Source organism: Sander vitreus, chromosome 8, assembly GCF_031162955.1.
Source record: "Sander vitreus isolate 19-12246 chromosome 8, sanVit1, whole genome shotgun sequence".
In the NCBI taxonomy this organism is placed as follows: Eukaryota; Metazoa; Chordata; class Actinopteri; order Perciformes; family Percidae; genus Sander; species Sander vitreus.
Genome location: NC_135862.1, coordinates 29199824 through 29213159, shown reverse-complemented (window position 1 = coordinate 29213159; position 13336 = coordinate 29199824). Strand labels below are relative to the sequence as shown.

General features: G+C 43.6%; 1 protein-coding gene across 1 annotated transcript in view; it reads right to left on the bottom strand.

Annotated features, from left to right (window-relative positions):
* jph3b (junctophilin 3b) overlaps nt 1-4524 on the bottom strand; it is a 70632-nt gene extending 66108 nt beyond the window's left edge. The window contains exon 1 of the mRNA XM_078257760.1: nt 2747-4524. Coding sequence (XP_078113886.1) covers nt 2747-3128 — 382 coding nt within the window. The 5' untranslated portion in view covers nt 3129-4524. The remainder of the gene's footprint in view (nt 1-2746) is intronic.
* Nucleotides 4525-13336: the final 8812 nt, after the last annotated feature.

Genomic DNA, 13336 nt, shown 5'->3' with positions numbered 1-13336 from the left:
GGGTTCAGTGTCTTGCCCTTCGACATGGGACTGCAGGGCCAGGGATCAAACCACCAACCTTACCATTGGTTCCCATTCGACGACCGCTCTACCACCTGAGCCACGGCCACCCTAATAAGACCAGCATTCATGTTTATTTAAGTCTCTCTAAAAGAAGGTCAATTTGCATAGTGTTAAAAGCAGAGCAACAAAAAAAAAGAACACAAGCTAATGGTTTTGGTTATTATTGGTAGTTGTCTAGATTTGGTTGTTGGGTCCTCTGTCCCCCTGTGTGATTTGGTCGAGTTGATTCCCTACATGGTACAAGTCTCTCCATACACTACAGGGGAGTGGGTACAACTGGTCTAAAAAACGTTCAAATATGTTGCTCCAGAGACTTTAAGCACAGGTCTTTTCGTGGAGAGACACGTGGCTATTTCTCTCTCAGATAGCAGAATAGGTTCATATTGTAGCTCCCTAGTCTACTGCAGCCTATTCTGGATCTCTCACATTGTACATTCCTTAGTAGATTTAGTTTAGATCATTAACAAATTCACCATACTTTGCTTTTTCCTTTCCCTGCCCATGGTCTTACAGTATGGAGCCCCTCCCATACTGGCTTTGCATTGCCTGTACAGAATCTTTGCTCAACCTTATTCTTAAATCTGTTTTCGCTGTAAAAACTTTGCATCTAAATTCCTTCTTCTTTACCAATCCTTTTCACCTTTCAAAAATGCAACCCTCCCATTCTCATTGAATCACACTTTAAGGTCTTTTGAGGGCCATGGTTTATTACTGCTGAACACCTTAACTGTCCTAGTTGTGGTAACAGTGTCCTCACAGAACTTAATATAGCTTGTATCTGTTTGAGCATGCGTCAATAAACATCTGCCAGTCCATAGTGTCAAAGCAGTCCTTAAGCTTCTCCTCTCCATCTTCAGACCATTGCTCTACTGTTTTCAAGAGTGTTTATTCACGCTTGACTTTCTGTCTCTATGTTGGGAGGAGATATAGCCAGACCTTCCTCCACAGCGCTGCAGAGGAGGGTCTGGCTAGTACACACAGCATTCCGGGAAGGGGGGAAATACGTGCTCTGGTTTAATGGCATTTCTTTAAACCAATCACAGTTGGGCAGCTCTAAGCACCAGACAGAGCCACGGTGCCCCTGCAAAATAGCCTCGAGAAGGAACTTGTTTTGGTGGAACATGTGGACGTTCAAAAGTTGTTGGACAGATAGTCTAGCTAGCTGTCTGGATTTACCCTGCAGAGATCTGAGGAGCAGTTAACCATAGTCTTCATAAATCGACCGGAGTTTAAAATTCCAACACAATAAAAGGGTATGGTAACGGACATCCGGGCAAAAAGAGCGTGATCCGGCGGAATATCCCGCAGCACCGGAACAATCCCTGAAGTGGATTCAGACTAGGAGGATGATATTACAGTATGTTCCGAAGTTCCAAGGGGAGGCTGGCCTTGTATGCATCCGGTATGTTGCTGTAGCACTGGTCCAGAATGCGAGTGGAGCTAGCGAGTGTGGCTACTTATTGCTGCAAAGGTGGGAAGGTGAGGTGCAGACCGAACGTGTTAAAATCCCCCAAAACAAACACCGGCTGATCTGCTGATCGGGAAAGCACAGCCCCGGAAGAAATTACAGTCAATTGTCCAAATTCTTGCAGAAGGTAAAAAGGCTTGAGAGATGCAGACAGTAGCTCATAGTCTCGGGTGCACACTTTTTCATGCACTTTAAATTGTGTAGCCCAAGTATTTTAAAGAAAAGTACAATAACATTATACCAGCTTGGCATCAGCATGCTACCATTGTCATAGTGAGCATGTCAGCATGCTGATTAAGCATTTAGCTTAATGGAGCCACTAATGGGTGTATACTCTTAGTCTTGTTTTGTTTAGACAAAAAATAACTAAAACCACCACTAACTACATCTCATTTGGAGTGAAAGAATATTTGAAAAGAAACCTCCTACACTGCCACTGAAGTGTGAACATTTTGTTTCTGTAGTGTATTTGATTTCACAGCACACAGGAGTAATTAAACTGGCATTGTACATGTAAATGGAGAAATCGAGGGTGCAGACATGGATTTGATGTCTCTGTCCCTCTGTTTGATTAATACAACATTTTAATGTTGTTGTTTTTTTGTGATTGGAAATTTTTATTAGTTTTAGACATCCGTACAGGTTACCAGTGACAAAAAAGAAGTATTTTAATGTTTTTATAGAAACACTTTGTTTTCTTGGGACTTGTTACGTGGGAGCTGCTGTCCTCTGTTCCTACAACCTTTTATTCATCTCCTAAGACTGAGGGGTGAGGGTTGGGAGGAATTAAGATGAGGAGAAAAAATACAGAGAAAGTAAGAGTCAGAGGGAGAAAATTGGAGTAGAGATTGAGAATCATTTTCATAGCCTGTCCTGATGCAACCCTTTGCCTCTGTGTGTGTGTGTGTGTGTGTGTGTGTGTGTGTGTGTGTGTGTGTGTGTGTGTGTGTGTGATGACCAGAGAAGAAAGGATCAAACGAGAACACCTCCGGGCTAACTACTTCTATTGTACATCTGTCACATCTGCAACTGTCATCGACCTGTCAATCATTCTCCAGTAACAAATCATTTTCACAGACAGTTGTCAGTCAATCGTAAATATTGCTCCTTGACAGGAACTGTTTGGTTCACACATCCTCATACACACACTCAAGCCCACCCACAAATCACCCACAATGAATCTGCCTACCTGTGTGTCTCTCCTCCCCCTCTTACCTCCATCTGAATACGTCTCTGTTCCGTATCCGTCCTGCAGCCCATTGTTCCAAGTCCCCTCGTACTTTCCGCTGGTCCCCGTGCTCTCCCGCACGCCGTAGCGTCCCTTAAAGCCGTGCGTCCACTCACCCTTGTACACCCAGCGGCCTTTATTCTCGACGCCCACACCGTGTCTCTTGCCCTGAGCCCAGGTGCCCTTGTAGGTGTTCCCACTGGGCCAAGTGTAGACGCCCAGCAGCTCGAAGCCATGGGCCCAGGAACCGCAGTACTCGCCCTGGCCCTTGGGTCCCGTGCAGATCCCGTGCCCGTGTGCCTTGCCCTCCTCCCACCCTCCGCAGTATGACCCCCCATCGTCAAAGTTGAACCTGCCGCCAGTGGACATGCATGAAACAGGTCCTGGCAATTCCCCTGAAGCCTCGACAAAAAGAAAAAGAAAAGAAAAAGAAAACAAAGGGAGAAAAAAGAAGCACAGGTTGGTGCTAAAACCAGTCCATGGCGCTCAGTTTGGAGGTAGGTGAGGTCAGGGGTGAGGATGAGGAAAGGGAGAGAACTCCCACACAAATCAAGCAACGCCACCCCTTGTTTTCAGCTGGTTTGGTGAAGAGGAAGGAGAAACAAGGTGAACAACAAAACGTGGCCCCCTCACAGGGGTATAAGGGGTCTCCCGGCGTGGTGGGAATGGGTGAGACTGTTCACACCATCCTCTTAGTGGGCTTCTTGTAGCATCGACTAGCACTTTCCAGCTTTCCTGTGGAAGATGCAGGTGAGAGAGGACGAGAGTGGGCCCAGAACTGCCATTATCCTCTCTCAGCAGGAGTTTAAACCATCAGGCAGTTCCACCGGCCGGCCATCGGCCTGCCTACACAGTCCACGACACACGCGCACAACTCTTATTCCTACTCTTGTTCTGCTTTCCGCTCAGACCCCCGCGTTCAGCCGTCTCCTACCTGATGATGCCTACACCTCCCTGGGGTGTAGAGCCGAGAAGTGTCCCGGGTGGCAGCCCTTCAAACCTCCAAGCCTCCAGCATAGAAGCCACCCTTAGGCTCTCTTATCAGCACCAATGCCCTAACTGGAGCTGTAACATGTTGTGTGATGAAGAAAGAAAGAAAAAGAGAAATATTCTGTTTCTTAAGCTCGGTCCCGATGATCAGACCAAAAACAAAAAGACTATTTAAAGTCAGAATCTGCAGCTCACTTTAGGCTTCACCATCCTCTTCCTATTCTCAGCCTTCACACACACACACACACACACACACTGTGCCTGGTTGCACAGCGAAAGAACACACACATGCATAGAGAGACAAAAAAAGGGGAAAACACAAAAGGTAATCTGCTCGGCTGCCTTCTTTTTTTGTCTATGCTGTGGTGCTGGGGAGCAGCAATGCAGTCTCCTGCCTTATGCACGCACACACTGTACACAGGCACACAGTCTTTCTGACAGCAAGTGCGCACACACAGACAATGAAAATAAATAAGTGAATTAATTAATTTCTCCTTCTCTATTCTCCCTCTCCCTCTCTCAGTCTGTCTGTTGGTCTTTAATCCACTGCATCCATAAGTGGTTTATCCTCTGTTGCCTTCAGGTTGCCTGCTTGATGAAATAACATCCATCTGTATGATCCTGTTATGGTGTGTTCTGTCCTCTTCAGCATCTCCTGCTTGTCTCCATGTTTCCCTATGGAGCGCCGGCTGACGCACAGCCTGCCTGCCTTCCTGCCTGCTGTCTTGGTCTTACAATCTCATCTCCTCCTAAGGCTGTATCTCTGTATCTCTCTCTCTCTCTCTCTCTCTCTTGATCTGTGTGTGTGTATGTCTCTCTCGCTCAGAAAATCTGCTCATTAAAGAGGACTGTTCCAATGCAGCCTATCCAACCCCCCTGCTCCTGCTCAATAGCACACTCCAGCTCTTAAAGAGACACACACTCATCACAGAGACAAGCTTCTTGCTTCCTTCCTCACCTGTAGCTTTTCATCATTTTCTCACCCTTTGTCTTTCTTTTTGCATCTTGTCTCAGTTGGTTCTCAGATGGTTGGCTTGATCTGAGAGTCTAACGATGACTGCAAATGGTAGTGATACATATTTTCAATCATAGTCAGGTGAATCTTAAAGGAATAGCTCGCCATTTTTTGCCAAATACTCCTATTTGCTTTCTTGCTGAATTAGACTAATACCACTCTTACGTCTTTATGGTGAATATGAAGCTATAGCCAACAGCTGGTTAGCTTAGCTGAGCACAAAAGTGTCAACTAGTGAACTTTAGGAGTAATGGTAGACAGATTTTTCTTAACCTTTTAACAGAGCCAGGGTGGCTCTTCCCCCCTTTTTTAAGTCATTATGCTAAGCTAAGATGATCGACTCCTGGCTCTAGCTTCAAGCAGAATGTTGAACTATTCCTTTAAAGAGTAACATAACATTAAATCATTTCCGTTGTTGGTAAATTATATGTGAGCTATAGTCATGCTATCATACTCATTAATTTCTTTTGGTCACCCTCTATGGTGGCCATTGCAACAGTAATTCCTTGCTTTTTCCTGACAAAATCAAGTCATATTTCTCTCAAGACCAGACAAATTCGGTGAAAAATCTGTGAAAATGTTAATGTGACATTGCCCTGTACTCCACGGCCCTCAAGTACAAGGCACCTTTTAACACATATAAGAACAGATTTGTCCATTGACTTTATATGCAATTGCATCACCTCTAATATTCACCTTGCATTCTGTCAGACATACCATAAAGATATATGTAACATTTCTGCATAAAATGTCTAAACCAGGGATCTTCAACAGGGGGTCCACGAACCCTAGGGGGTCCTCAGAGTCAATGCAGGGGGGCCTCCAAATAATGGTTATGTTTTTGACGTTTTTTTCAAAAATTAGAAAAGTCCTAAAATGAATTCAACATATTACTAGCAAATATAAATGCCCACTGATGATAGTCTTGGCCTATAGGTAAGGTAGTCACTAAGGCCATCTGCAGATAGTTAATCCTAAGGATTCACAGTGCCACATGTATGTTTAACATTAAAACAAGATTTATAAAATCATTCCAACAACTATTTTAATAGCTTAGTATTCTATGCAAAAAAATTATGTATAACGGTTTTGGGCCGCCCTACGTGTTATTGTAGGCCCAGTTTAATATGCAGCATTTTATACAATATATGTAGTAGAGGGTCCCTGCTCCGTCTCTCTTCCAGTTAAGGGGTCCTTGGCTTAAAAACGTTGAAGACCCCTGGACTAAACAACTGTACTTATGTTATATATTTTGTTTAGTTGTATACTTACATTATCCTAAATGTTTCCTTCAATATTCAAACCCAGAGTCATTTTAATCAATGACACGGAGCGTGTCATTTGGTCTCCTGTTAATGGTGTCATATAACCTTTGACCCCGCTAGTTACTCTAACTTCCGGCAAATGCCCGGAAACACCAGATGATACATTAGAGAGTAATTTTAAATCATACAATGTCAGAGAATTATGTTCAGTAACATTACGTGCCATATTGCAACACAGTAATACAGTAGAGATCAAATGTATTGATATGATATTTCAATATCGATCCAGCTTACTACCATGTGCTTCGTTGACAAGTGGCTCATGCTAATGCTTGGTGGCTAAACCATGCCGAAACATTATAAGGTTTGCAGATATGTCGGGGAGGTGCAGGAACAGACTATATGACACCTGAGACGCTGGCGGCTGCATCTGGACAAAATCGAGCTGCCTCAACGGCCAACTAATGGTGTTGAACGGACTGTCAAATCGTTCATCAAAGGGCTCCGGTTTGCCCTGGCGAAGTAAGTCTCCCAGCGGCGGGGAGTCCAACAAACCCCTTTCAAACAAACCCCTTCCCCCCAGTGTTGAAAAAAATCCAAGAGGAGACACTTATGCGTTATTATGGAACCCACGCAACGTCTAGGCAAGACCCACCCTTCAATAGAATTCACACGCTACTATTGGCCTGGCGTCCATGCTTACGCAAGGTAACAGAACCCGATTTGTTCAGGTCCTATCCCCTGACCAGTTGGCTATCTTAACCTTAACTACTCGAGGTCAATGCCTTAACCCCAACCAATCGGGCTGCTTCGTAGGGCGGGACTTGCCTAGAAATTGCACGGGATCCATAATAATGCTGAATTTATTTCTTTTTTTACGCTAGTTTTTCCAATATCCAAAGCTGTCCAAATTGCTCCAAATGCTCCAAAATCCAAACCCCAAGTTCATCGGGAACCCAGGAAACCAAGTGTGAAGTAGATTGGATGAACGGTTCATGAGATATTTCAAAGATGCACATACATACATTCACTCACACACACACACACACACACACACACACACACACATACAGAGGCGTCCCGATTTATTAGATAGATGCCAATTCCAAACAGTTTGACAGATTAATCCTGAGAGACCCGCAGAAGAATCGGTGAGGCTGGTTTTAAAGCTAGAGCGGAGATACTGGTATCATATAAACATTTTTGTCTCCCCGCTCTGAGAGTAATTACACAAACAAACGACCTAAGGAATTCATTGGTACCAACCATGAAATGCTAGCTCAGGGGTCGGCAACCTTTTTAATATGAAGTGCCATTTCAAAACGTACTTGTTAATCAGCGTGCCATATCAGCATTAGGCCTGCCATCATCTACCGAGCCTGCAAAGGTAGTGTTACTTGGTTTCCCCTTTTACGCCGCATTCTTATGAGAAGGCAATGAGCACTAGCCAATCAGAGGCAGAGTAGGGCGGGTCATCGCAGAATGCGAATGGGGAAAAAGTCAATCAAACTAACGTAAATAAAAGGCTGTGCTCCTGTCAATGGCTTTGATAAAAAAGAGGTAATTTGTCATGCGGATTGGAACATTTCCCAAAAAAAAAACAATTATTGCTAGTGTGCCATTGGTTGAGCTACCGTGTGCCTAAGGTTGCTGATCCCTGCTTGATGGTAAGGGAGCTCCATAAAGCTCCAAAGTTTACTTAAAGCACATGGTTACGAGGTTAAGAAACGATTGTCTGTGCTCACTATTAAAACTCTTGCCCTATGGGGACATTTACAGTTGACACACCACAAGTAAAAGAACTCAACTGAGTTTTGATTGAATTTAAAAAGCAACATGCCATTTTGTTCCAGGGCTATGATTGGTTTGCCGCAATTTTCTGCAATGCAACATCAAGAAAAGAATAGCTGAGAGCCGGGGTTGAATTTTTTTTAATTTTTTGTTTCAAATGAAAGCCATTTACAGTCGACCCCATTGGCTGCTGACGATTTAGCCTCTGGGGGCAATGGCCAACACTTCGGGGCTTCTGGTGTAGCCAGTCGATATCCGGAAAACGATATCCCGGCCAAGACTTCCTCTTATTTGCGCCGGTCATTGTTTACAGTCCGATTAGCAACTTGAGTCGTGAGAATGAAGTTGGATTTGAGAGACAACGTCTAACAGGATTGTTACACATTTGGTTAAGCTTCTGTCAAAGGCAATTTTATAATCCGACTTTGAAATCAATTTGTTTGAGTCGAACATTTCATCACACAGTAGACAAACATACTGTAGATACTTTTTGTAGGTGTTTTTGGCATTTTAGCTTTTGACAGATTTCTGCATATGAATGCAGATACATTTAAAAATCATTACAAAAAATTACAAAAAATAACGCTAGTCTCGCACAGCCAGACCTATCTCCACAGTGCTATGTCAGCACTAAACTATGTTCTGACTGGCTACACCAGAAGAGGTATATCCGACCGGATGTTAGGCTAATAAAAATGCTATATCGTTGTTAGACGATAGCTGATGGATTGCATTTTGGCCGATGCGTTCTGACTCTTTTGCTCTCCATTCGGACCATTTACCCCGCTGAAACGTGATTGGTCAATACTCCTCAGACTACAAATGGAAACCAGAATGCCTCCGATACCAAAATCTTGTCTTGCTGCCTACAGATTCTGCATTCATATGCAGTTATCTGTTTATAAAGATTACGTTGACACTGACATGGAGCTTGTGCTGTTTCAGCTGCAAATGTCTACACAAAGGGGCAAGCCATGGCGGTATTAAGAAAACGTGTTCCCAGATGGCGCCCCATTAGTTCCAATGTAAGTTGCTAACTGGGTGTATATGCTGAAAAGGTATTTCAGGGTCCCTCAGGCTTCCATGTTTTGGGCCAATAGATAATGTCCTAGTCCTTTGCAGCGGCCCTGGTTCGAATCCTACTTGCGGCTCTTTGCTGCGTGTCATCGCGTGTCATCCCCTCTCTTTCTCTCCCTACACTGTCTAATAATAAAAAAAAATCTTTAAAAAAAAAGAGTTCTTCCTGATGGATGCCTGCACCTATGAATGGCACAAAAATAGTTTACTGAATTGTGAAATATGCATTTATTTGAATGTGCCGTTGGTACACGTTTTTGACTTGCCAGCATTGTGCTGGTTGGGGTTTGGAGCAGCACTTTTCTGACCTATGGAATTCACAGTGGATTGATCCTTTAAGTGCCTTGCTAAAGGGCATCGCAGTGGTGTTTGAGAGAGGAGGAAATAAAATAACACCTTCGCCCTGGACCTCCTTTTTGACTTTTGTGCCGATGTCACCTAACAGATGTTTAGATCTCATAATGGGTAAAGGAAACACCAGATGATACAAATGTTACTAAAATTATTTTAGATTAACTACCCTTAGACCACTCTTTTAATCTGTCCCTTCCTACCTCTCCCTGACTGTCCTCTCATCCTTCCTCCTCATATCACAAACTTCATTCCTCTCTCACACTTCTTCCCATGTACTCTTTTTTCCGTTCAGGTCCTCCCTGCAGCTTTCCTGTTTGGTTGTTGTCCTTGTCCTTCTGTCTGTCAGTGTCTGTGAGAGCTAAACCAATTCCAGCCCAGATTATGGTAATAAAATTACTGTGAGGCTGGGGATTAAGGTTTAGGCCTCTAAACACACTGGTAGTAGAGAGAGAGAGAGAGAGAGAGAGAGAGAGAGAGAGAGAGAGAGAGAGAAAAGGTGAGCAGGGCATTCAGAGGGCAGGCAGGGCGATGCACACTTAGTGTGATTTCCTGACCACAACAAAGGGATTAGGATTTAGAGAAGTTAGTAACACATGAGTCTGCCCTAACAAATCCATGACAACATGTGAACAGAAGGAATGAGAAGGCGCTGACACACTCATGGATAATGGTTACTGGGTCACATATTGTAAAAAGCAGAGCATGAGTGAAATTATATATAAGGGGTTGTATAGGTCTTAAATCAATGTTTAACTCACACACAAAAATTACATTTGTCACAATTATATAGGCCTATATTATATAATCATGAGGATGTAACAAGATTACATAGCTAATAGTAACTGGTAAGTAAGTAAGTAAGATGGCATTTGCGTTTCTTGTTTTTTGGTGCATGACTGTCTCTTCTGATCCATACAGGGTGCGATTTGTGAAGAAAACAGAGAAGGGGGCGGGTCGATCATGCACAACAAAACAAAACATGCAAGAATTAAATCCCCCTTTCAATACCATGGATAAAGTGCCACTCGACCAGGCATGCCAAAACACTTATGCACTTGAAAATACAATGGAAAATAATCTCAAAATGAAATAGCACAACGTGGTGTCAACATAAAACACAGTGCTTTTAAGCCGGAGAGCGGAGTTCACTTCGTGGCGAAACTTTCACCCAGGAAACGCTTGTTCATTCCTCTGGAGTATTTTAATTCAAATCCGATCTTTTTCCAAAATGTATCTGGACATTTTGGTGCCTAAACGTCACTGTCATTGCCGCATGAAGCTCACTTTTTCTGGCTAAACTCCATTACAAGGGCCCCTGAAAGGACCGTCATCTGGCGGTGCCTGTACCCGGCTCAGAGTCTGAGGCTAAACAAATGCCGCTGGTAGCCGGCGTCCCGGAGCTCTGTAGCGGCTAAATACAATCAGCAACTGCCGCTCGGATTTATCGTTCTATCACACTATAAACTGTTCATGTTACAGCGCTTCTTACTTTAAAATACTTCTATTTTAGATACAAATTAGTACATGATCTAGGCTATTGGTGAAGTAGATGATCACTTGGATCCATACACATGTATTGTGGTGGTTTTGACAGCAGCTATAGTGGTAGACAGGGGGTTAACCAGCAGCATCCATGCTGTTGGCAGTAGCTCACTCTGTAGTCTCGCTTTACCAGACCTTCCTCCATAGCGCTTCGGAGGAAGGTCTGGCTAGTCCACACAGCATTCCGGGATGGGAGAAAAACGTGCTCTCATTTATTGGCATTTCTTTAAACCAATCACAGTCGTCTTGGGCGGTGCTAAGCGCCGAGCAGAGCCACTGTGCTGCTGCAAAAAATCCTAGGGAAGGAACTTGTTTTGGTGGAACATGTTTACGTTCAAAAGTTGTTTTAGTCGTTCGAAAGAAAACTCAGATTGGACAGATAGTCTAGCTAGCTGTCTGGATTTACACTGCAGAGATCTGAGGAGCAGTTAACCATAGTCCTCATCAGAGGTGTCAAAAGTATTCACACTCAGGTAGAAGTATAGATACTAGGGTTTAAAAAGACTTCTGTAGAAGTTGAAGTATCAACTCAAGTAAACTCAAGAACGAGAGCAATCCAAGAAGTAGAACGGTGTGGATATAGACTACCCACTCTGTGACTTCATATTCAGCTCACATGTGTGAATAGTTTTACATACTAAAAAGTACAAATTTTAACATACAAGTTCAGATTTTTGCTCTGCAAGTTCTCACGTCGTGCTTACATCAAGTCTACAAGCTCTCACATTTTGCACCATATTTACCTTTAAAAGGGTTGCTGTTCAGGACCCCAGAAAGACTGAGTACGGAGCGTGGACTGGTAACTGGAGAGGTGCTAGTTCACCTGCCTAGGTGGCCTTGAGCACGACATCGAAAAGCAGGGCCATCCTGTGAGGCAACCCCCTGGCTCTGACACCTCTCCATACATAATGCATGTGTATAGGTTCTATTTGGGCTGTGAAATAAAGTGAAAAAATAGAATTTCCCCTTGTGGGATTAATAAAGTATACCTTCTTCCATTGAGTCTTTTGGGGGGGGGGGGCTTTGAGGTGGAGGGGAGGCATGTAACAGTGAGTGGCACCATGACATTAAAGGAACATGCCGACTTATTGGGACTTTAGCTTATTCACAGTAACCCCCAGAGTTAGACAAGTCAATACATACCCTTCTCATCTCCGTGCGTGTTGTAACTCTGTCTGACACCCCAGCGTTAGCTAAGCCTAACACAGATCCTGGAAGTAACTGGTTCCAACTAGCCTACTGCTCCGAATAAGTGACAAAATAACACCAACATGTTCCTATTTACATGTTGTGATTTGTATAGTCACAGGGTGTACAAATAACTAGGTCACATGAGACACAGCCGTCTTCTAACCGTATACAAACTGGGAACTATATTCTCAGAAAGGCGAAGCACTGCTACTTCTGCTACTTGGGCGGAGGGATTTGCTAGCAGCCCCTGAAGCCCTGTGGTGAGGAGCAGAGAGTTCGCCTGGAGTTCGCTCAGAGTTGGAGTAATAGAGTCAACAATTACTAGATAGTAAAAGATAGATAGTGATAGTGACCTTGTTATTTGTACACCATGTGACTATACAAATCACAACATGTAAACAGGAACATGTTGGTGTTATTTTGTCACTTATTCGGAGCAGTAGGCTAGTTGGAACGGGTTACCTCCAGGATCTGTGCTAGGCTTAGCTAACGCTGGGGGCGTCAGACAGAGTTACAACACGCACAGAGATGAGAAGGGTATGTAACGACTTGTCTAACTCTGTGAATAAGCTAAAGTCCCAATAAGTCGGCGTGTTCCTTTAAAGGTTGACCTTTGCTTGAACATACTGTAGTTCAACAAACTAGTTCGTACATGTTGTTGGAACACATTTGAAGGTGAGGTGTTCAATGTGTGTTCCGAACAGCCAAGACAAGCAAAGGCAGGATCCAATGGGTGGGGATGATGGATGATTCATCTACTGTACATCTACAGTAGAAAAAAAGGAAGAAGCTGTACACACAATATTGACATTGTTACACCTTTTCAACATGTTATAGCACATTTCTTACAAAAAGACGCATATGGCAAAACGTGTTAGCAAACAGTTGCTAACTTATACAGTACATGACAAACACAGAACAATGTTATCATTCATCTGGAGTCGTGTTTCTGGTCGCCCTATGAATGTAAGTCACTTCAGTTGGTGGACCCCAAAACAGAACTTAATCCTTTGAGCTCTGTTTTGGTCTCCACCAACTTCTGAGGGAAATCTCTGGCTCTTAAGCTGCAAAATGCTGCACAATGTTTACCAGCTAGTTGCTAACTCTGTCTCTCTGCCGTTTGGTGCTGGTCAGGTACTGGGCAGTGGGTTTATCAGGGGGTTCTGCTGAAAAAGCTGCATGTTGCATCTGGAAAGAATGCTGATGGGATCGATGAGAGCAAACCAAAAAAGCAAAGTTGTGGGACGTAAAAACCAAAACGAGAAAAAAAGACTGCAGATTCACTGATGAACTCTCTGGGTTCATCACTACAAGCAACACCGTTACATTATATACAGTGATTTGATCTATTG